The following is an 8,336-nucleotide window of genomic DNA, read 5'->3' on the forward strand; positions in this document are numbered from 1 at the left end:
ATATGGCATGCTTGTGGCAAAGGGGTCTGCCCATTTTCCCGACAGCCCATTGGTTCGACATCCCACTGGTCCGACATCCCATTGTTAGGACCATATTAAACCCATTGTTCCGAAGTCCTGTTGTTCTGAAATCATCATGATGCCCTGTGGTCAAGGTCTGGTTAGGTTTAGGCACAAAAATCACTTGGTTAGGGTTAAGAAAAGATCATGGTGTGGGTTAAAATGAAAAAGAAAGTGACAAACACATAAGCCGTGAGCCTGCTTTGCCTCAAGCCTTTCCCAGCTGACCCAGAGCCGGTTGCGGCGCACCATCAAGGCAGAAAAACGCCCAACGGGAGCCGTTCAGCACCACGGAGAGCTCCCCACACAACCCCGACCCCAGAGTTAATAACAGGAGGTTATGGTGTTTCATTCTCTCCTCTCTATGACACTTGTATCTCGACCAGTAGCCTACTTTTGTTGCGTTGCTGATCTTCTATGGTACACAAATACAGTATAGCCTAGTATAATCACATATCGGAACAACGGGACGTCGGACTAATGAGAGGTCGGAACAATGAGAGGTCGAAACAATGCTACGGCACCATGGCAAAAAGGAATATTTTAACTTCTCTCATTTTGTAGACATTCATTCTGTAGTTGGTGCTGAACATTCTGCTTATCGTACTGCCTATAAGAGCATTTTTCGTTTTGTTTTCTTTTGCTCTTTTTTGTCTTCTTGTCTTTTTGTATTGTCCATTTGCGAGGGTGGGAGGTGGGTGACTTATAATCTAAAAATCTATAAATTATATATATATATACATAAAAAGAAAAAAAAAGAAAAGGAAAACCATCCCCACGGTCAGTAATTTCTTTGCTTCTTTTGGTGGGTTCAGCTATCCTTTTTGCAAATCAACCAAAACAGAAATGATGCTGAAAGAATCTGGGTGTTCAACTGGTATGATATATGCTATGTGTCCCCTATACTCTCTTTTAAAACATTTTTTTACACCTCAGCCTGTGACACTGGCTGCTGGTGTTTTTTATGATTATTGTGGAAACTCTTTCTATTTGGGAGAGGCTAATTTTGGGTGCTCAAGTTGTATGCTCGGTACTTCCCAAACACAAGCATTTTTGCTGGAAAAAAACAACCTTAGTTTTGGAGTCTGGCTTTGAAGAGAGCATAGATAAACTTCCCTTTCAGTTCAGTTTTAAATAGTAAGGTTTTCGCAAAAATGCATGTGTTTGGGAAGTGCTGAGTATACGACTGGATAACTGAGACTCAAGATTATACTGCAGGAGTTAAGTAACAGTTTGTAAATGGATGATGAAGTGTGATGTAGCGGACCCCTGTGATTTCAATTCATCATGAATTTTGAGTTCTTGGGTTCTGTGGAAAACAGTTTTCTTAACCATTCAGGCTAATTGCTTTACATATGGTCATTTTGTGTGTGATGTATTCTTTTAATGCTGTTTCAAGCTGTTTCCTTTATGCTAATAACAACATGACAACAATTACAGAGTGATGAACTTCAACTTTTATTTCATTTTTTCATCTGCATTTGGACAGTTGACCAGTGAACTACTCTGCCCATTTTCTGAGTGCATCGGCCTTTAGGTCAAAATCTTGTTTTTGAGCTACCAGTGATTCCTTTAAACGATTTAAGTCTAACATGGGGTTGTTGATTACATCTAGCCAGACTAGCCTGGCAATGAAATGCAACCATGTCTTTGGTATGTTGAAAGGTAGACATCGTTTATAAGCCTCTTGCACGTCGTTTGCTTTGTTCACTTCAGCCAAAAAAACTTTGCTAGCTGCATCTGGATCACAGTTGAGGTTGAAGATAACTGAGTTTTCAGGGGGAGGCAAACGTTTCTTTCTGGTTTTGCTGACATGAGTTGCATTACCTCTTATTTCAGTGTTGCTAACAGACTTCATTATATTATCTACAACTGTAGAGTTGGTAATACGGAGGAGGTGAACGTGCAAACTGTTTTCAAATACATTCCCAAACAATTCGTTGACCCCTAAGATGGCATCTTCGGTAAGGTATGGATCTCTGTTCACAGTTCGTTCATCAATCATGAGTTGCCTGAAGTACCTTGGTAAGAAAGAAAAAAGAAACACAGACACAGACACAGACACACACGCACACACACACACACACACACACACACACACACACACACACACACACACACGCACACACAAAGAAATGTGAAAATACACAAACTGACAGAATATTGTACATGCATTCAACTGTGGCAAACAGTTTTTGTTTTTAACATGTGCTTAACATGTACACAACACACCAGGGGTTTAACTTTTTTATTTGAAATTCAGCTATGTGGGAAAATTCAATATTTGATCTGAAATCAGACCAGAGCATATTTTTATCCGTCAAGTCTCCTCTGTTTCACACATGTAAATACAGTGACTGTGTCAATTGTAGCACCTACCTCTCTGTCTCCTTTCTCATCCTGGTGGGGTTGTTTGCAATGTAGGGTACGAGCCTCAGGTACTCACTGACTGTGTAGACATGTGGTGGGTAGTACCCTCTCAGGTCTTTGACAAATAAACCAGGAATAGGCCCTGACTCTGGCACCCACTCTCCCCTGGCCTGTCTAGCAAGAGTGTCAAACAACACAGCCAGGGACAAGGCCACTACCCCCACCCCACCGAGAGTGACTTTGCCCTCCCTGCCAAAAGTGGTCCTCAGGTTTTGGGTGAAGTCCTCCAGCTGCACGGGGGTCAGGGAGGACTGCACTGCTGTGTAGTGGTTCCTCAGGTGAGAAGATGAGTTGCTGGAGAGCAAGTCTGCAAAAAGAGGACTGGGGCTGTAGTTTGGAAAAGGGCAGATGTCTCGAGCAACAGAGGCCAGGAGGGCTGCGTCCTCAGCAGGGCATTGCATGTTCCCCATCTTGATGTGAATTTGTCAGTTGATTTGACTAAGATCAGTCGCTGCAAGAAAGATTCATCTACACAACAGTGCCTGTGTGTGTCTGACAGGCTGGCCCTGGACACCATTTATAAAGTCAGAGAGGGATCATGACGTCCAACCTGTAATTAATTATTATTTAGCGGCTTCCTCTAATATGGGACTCTCTGTGCCTGTCATGTTTGATCAGTTCCTCATCTTGCCAAAGCACACTGACATGCACGGTGACACACTGACTACCTGGCTGAAAATTACAAAAGAAGAAGAAAAAAAACATCCAGCAGACAGATAAAGTAGGTTAGAGATCACCAACAGACACATATGTCAAATAAGGTGTGCAGATGGTAATCACTGAATTGGAAAAAAGTGTATATTTCACCAATTCTTTGGTTTATGACTTAATACTTTCAAATTTCACACTCCTATCAGCCTCAGCTACTGATATGCTAAACTAAGATGGTAAACATGGTAAACATTGCACAAGTATTTGCATATCATGGTCATAAAAAATGAAAAACAAAGTTCCATACATGTATTCCACAGTGCAAATCTAAGAAGTATTTTAAGGGCTTTAAAGGAGCAAAAAGCGAAATCCTTTTACCGCTAGGTTTGCTGTTGTGCACTGCCTGTAGACCAAAACAAAATGTGTCATGAGCCACACCTCCCTCTACCTCTGCTCTCCAACACCCCCCACTTGCAGTGTTGCCAAGTCCGCTTATTATAAGCGACTTTGGGCTTGTTTTTCTGTAACGTCGCTTACAAATATTGGTAGTCGCGGGTCGCGGTTTTTTTGGGCTTGTTTCTAAAGCGTAGTTGCTTATTTGGGCTTGTTCCCAGCTCCATAATAAGCTGGCAAGCAGATATTTTCGATATGTTATTTAAACGTAGGATAGTTTGTCTTGCCTGTTCCCTCTGTCCCTCCCCTTTCCCCATACACACAGGAGACAGCAGAGTTTTTTTCCCCACCCGCCTCCTGCTTCTAATTGGCTCTGACCATCAGACAACGAGTACTAGCCAATCAGAGGCAGAGCAGGGCAATCTGTTTTTTTCTGGTTAGGAAAACGTCAGTCCTGTAACTAAAAGAAAAAAGGAAGTTGAGTGCATAAAAAGCAATAATAAATAAAGAATTTGTGAATTCAGGATGGTATTTATTTGTGTGTGCAAATTTTAATTATCAGAGGTTTACTGTGTATATAATGTACTTGGTACATCAGTCTATATTTGATATCCCATCTGTTTTCTAATGTTAAATAATGTTAAAAGGTGGTTTAACTCCCTCTTGTGGTCATTGTCCTCAAGCTCAGGGGGGAGAAAAATAAATAAACTGTGTACTGTGGGTACAGTTTTGCAAAACTGCGCACAGTTTACCAGTCTGTCCACATGGATGTAAATTGACAATCTGTACCCACAGTTTAAAACCGTGCACACAGTTTATTTATTTTTCTCTCCCCGGAACCTAGGGGGGCTCCGTAGAAAAAGTCGCTTGTTTTCACATATATATATCATTAGTAACCAATATGGCTTTATTCCTACCCTATTAAGCTTGGGTTTTGTTTTTTCTCATTTAGTTTTGTTCATCTTTGTTTCTTTTGTTACAATTTTGAGCACTTTTTAAAAAATACTTCACCCAGAAAGTATCGTATGCTTCCACAAAAAAAGCTATACATATTGATTTACTGATTGATTTTGGACTGCATTTAACAACAAAACACCCGTTTACAAACTGTCACTTAACTCCTGCAGTATAATCTTGAGTCTCAGTTATCAAGTTGTATGCTCGGTACTTCCCAAACACAAGCATTTTTGCTAAAAAAAAAAACAACCTTAGTTTTGGAGTCTGGCTTTGAAGAGAGCATAGATAAACTTCCCTTTCAGTTCAGTTTTAAGGTTTTCGCAAAAATGCATGTGTTTGGGAAGTGCTGAGTATACGACTGGATAACTGAGACTCAAGATTATACTGCAGGAGTTAAGTGACAGTTTGTAAATGGATGTTTTGATGAAGTGTGATGTAGCGGACCCCTGTGACTTCAATTCATCATGAATTATGAGTTCTTGGGTTCTGTGGAAAACAGTTTTCTTAACCATTCAGGCTAATTGATTTACATATGGTCATTTTGTGTGTGATGTATTCCTTTAATGCTGTTTCAAGCTGTTTCCTTTATGCTAATAACAACATGACAACAATTACAGAGTGATGAACTTCAACTTTTATTTCATTTTTTCATCTGCATTTGGACAGTTGACCAGTGAACTACTCTGCCCATTTTCTGAGTGCATCGGCCTTTAGGTCAAAATCTTCTTGTTTTTGAGCTACCAGTGATTCCTTTAAACGATTTAAGTCAAACATGGGGTTGTTGATTACATCTAGCCAGACTAGCCTGGCAATGAAATGCAACCATGTCTTTGGTATGTTGAAAGGTAGACATCGTTTATAAGCCTCTTGCATGTCGTTTGCTTTGTTCACTTCAGCCAAAAAAACTTTGCTAGCTGCATCTGGATCACAGTTGAGGTTGAAGATAACTGAGTTTTCAGGGGGAGGCAAACGTTTCTTTCTGGTTTTGCTGACATGAGTTGCATTACCTCTTATTTCAGTGTTGCTAACAGACTTCATTATATTATCTACAACTGTAGAGTTGGTAATACGGAGGAGGTGAACGTGCAAACTGTTTTCAAATACATTCCCAAACAACTTGTTGACCCCTACGATGGCATCTTCGGTAAGGTATGGATCTCTGTTCACAGTTTGTTCATCAATCATGAGTTGCCTGAAGTACCTTGGTAAGAAAGAAAAAAGAAACACACACACACACACACACACACACACACACACACACACACAAAGAAATGTAAAAATACACAAACTGACAGAATATTGTACATGCATTCAACTGTGGCAAACAGTTTTTGTTTTTAACATGTGCTTAACATGTACACAACACACCAGGGGTTTAACTTTTTTATTTGAAATTCAGCTATGTGGGAAAATTCAATATTTGATCTGAAATCAGACCCAGAGCATATTTTTATCCGTCAAGTCTCCTCTGTTTCACACATGTAAATACAGTGACTGTGTCAATTGTAGCACCTACCTCTCTGTCTCCTTTCTCATCCTGGTGGGGTTGTTTGCAATGTGGGGTACGAGCCTCAGGTACTCACTGACTGTGTAGACATGTGGTGGGTAGTACCCTCTCAGGTCTTTGACAAATAAACCAGGAATAGGCCCTGACTCTGGCACCCACTCTCCTCTGGCCTGTCTAGCAAGAGTGTCAAACAACACAGCCAGGGACAAGGCCACTACCCCCACCCCACCGAGAGTGACTTTGCCCTCCCTGCCAAAAGTGGTCCTCAGGTTCTGGGTGAAGTCCTCCAGCTGCACGGGGGTCAGGGAGGACTGCACTGCTGTGTAGTGGTTCCTCACTTGAGAAGATGAGTTGCTGAAGAGCAAGTCTGCAAAAAGAGGACTGGGGCTGTAGTTTGGAAAAGGGCAGATGTCTCGAGCAACAGAGGCCAGGAGGGCTGCGTCCTCAGCAGGGCATTGCATGTTCCCCATCTTGATGTGAATTTGTCAGTTGATTTGACTAAGATCGGTCGCTGCAAGAAAGATTCATCTACACAACAGTGCCTGTGTGTGTCTGACAGGCTGGCCCTGGACACCATTTATAGAGTCAGAGAGGGATCATGATGTCCAACCTGTAATTAATTATTATTTAGCGGCTTCCTCTAATATGGGACTCTCTGTGCCTATCTCTTGCACTCATGTTTGATCAGTTCCTCATCTTGCCAAAGCACACTGACATGCACGGTGACACACTGACTACCTGGCTGAAAATTGCAAAAGAAGAAACCAACAGACACATATGTCAAATAAGGTGTGCAGATGGTAATCACTGAATTGGAAAAAAATGTATATTTGACCAATACTTTGGTTTTGACTTAATACTTTCAAATTTCACACTCCTATCAGCCTCAGCTACTGATATGCTAAACTAAGATGGTACTGATATGCTAAACTAAGATGGTAAACATGGTAAACATTGCACAAGTATTTGCATATCATGGTCGTAAAAAATTAAAAACAAAGTCCCATACATGTATTCCACAGTGCAAATCTAAGAAGTATTTTAAGGGCTTTACAGTCTCTACCATTATTGGACCTGGAAAAGACAAAGAGTGTGGGAAGTGAAATGTGCCTTTTAAACATTTCACAACTAAAAACAGAGCAAAACCCAACAGTCTACGGAGGAAGACATTGACACATATGCATATCTGTTTTCCAGAGATGTTCGCACTTGGGTCACGGTAAACTGTTTTTTAATTGATCTTGATCAATTTTTGTGCACAACTTCACCTTCTGATCTAATGTTTGCCAGGAAAGAGTAAAGGTGCAGCGACTGTATGCACAACCTTGTTGTCAATAAGTCTTACCCAACAGTGATAGATAGGGGCATGTGATTAAGCCTAACAAACATAATATGTTATGTAAAATAACTGCAGGTCATATGACTGGAAGGTCCCTGAACTCACCTGATTGAGTTTGTATTAACTTTAGGTTCAACTAAAATAACAACACTATAAATATTTTTTAAAGTTCAACATTTTGGGAACTATGTTGATTCATTTTCTTGTACATTTCCTTTATTTCCTTTTTGATTGCACATAGAACAAAATGGTCGCAAATGTCAAACAAACAAGCAGATTAACAAAGAAAAAGAGAAAAACTATATCAGATGTCAAAATATATCACAACTCCTTTGTCCCATGCTATCCTGCATTATGTCCATACACATTTATCAATAGCTAATCTGGCTTTATGTATTCCACTGGTTTGATGTTCCACTTTACTTAGGGGAGACTGGGGTCAATTGGGACAGGGGGTCAGTTGGGTTAGCGCCTTTATAGCAAGTCAGAAAAACCAAACTATCCCTATGCCATTCATAATGCTCATACTCAGCCACGCTCTCTTCACTTTCAACCTCAAAGTGGAGACTTTATGATTTTCCTCACATTTTAGTCACAGTTTTGAAAACTACAGCATGTAAGTAATTTTTTTTGTTTGTTTTATTTTTCTTCTACCATAAAAAAATGTAGTTATCCCACATACCAAAAACATACAAGGCTGAATTTCTAGTCTATTAGATGATGCTAGCGTTAGCTGTCTGAATTTTTGTTGGTAGTTAGCACAGGAGTCCAAATTGTGTCTGTTCTCCCTGGGATGGTTGGGATAGTTACCTGTAGGTGGTCGACGGTATTATTTATAGTTCCTTCCTTGTTACAAATCAACAAAACCTTGACAAAAACAAGACAGAGGCTTTTCATTATTGAATAATCTAATTCATTTGGTTTATCCTGTAGCCCATGTTATGCCTTGAGTCATGTTTAGCCTGGGATTTAGACTGCTAAGACAGTAAATATAAATGA

At 40.4% G+C, this 8,336-nt stretch overlaps 1 protein-coding gene across 3 annotated transcripts; it reads right to left on the reverse strand.

The window, feature by feature from the left end:
- Nucleotides 1-1,494: 1,494 nt before the first annotated feature.
- LOC126383100 (uncharacterized) lies at nt 1,495-6,914 on the reverse strand. 3 transcript variants are annotated; one of them, XM_050033540.1, is made up of 3 exons: nt 6,609-6,914; nt 2,440-3,040; nt 1,495-2,081 (listed from the first exon to the last, which is right to left on the reverse strand). In XM_050033540.1, exons 2-3 carry the CDS (start codon nt 2,898-2,900, stop codon nt 1,562-1,564), a joined length of 981 nt encoding a protein of 326 aa, XP_049889497.1. In that variant the 5' UTR covers nt 2,901-3,040; nt 6,609-6,914; the 3' UTR covers nt 1,495-1,561. The 3 variants fall into 3 exon arrangements, with proteins under 3 accessions (XP_049889497.1, XP_049889498.1, XP_049889496.1); XM_050033541.1 differs by lacking the exon at nt 2,440-3,040 and having other exon boundaries at nt 6,008-6,914; XM_050033539.1 differs by lacking the exons at nt 1,495-2,081; nt 2,440-3,040 and adding an exon at nt 5,103-5,692 and having other exon boundaries at nt 6,008-6,914.
- Nucleotides 6,915-8,336: the final 1,422 nt, after the last annotated feature.

The sequence above is a fragment of the Epinephelus moara genome, chromosome 21 (assembly GCF_006386435.1).
Source record: "Epinephelus moara isolate mb chromosome 21, YSFRI_EMoa_1.0, whole genome shotgun sequence".
Classification (NCBI taxonomy): domain Eukaryota; kingdom Metazoa; phylum Chordata; class Actinopteri; order Perciformes; family Serranidae; genus Epinephelus; species Epinephelus moara.

Excerpts from the sequence above, each read along its gene's own strand:
- LOC126383100 (XM_050033539.1), bottom strand. The coding sequence starts at position 6,468 with ATGGGGAACATGCAATGCCCTGCTGAGGACGCAGCCCTCCTGGCCTCT. Across the intron at positions 5,693-6,007 it reads ATGAGAAAGGAGACAGAGAG|GTACTTCAGGCAACTCATGA; the intron begins GTAGGTGCTACA and ends TTTCTTACCAAG.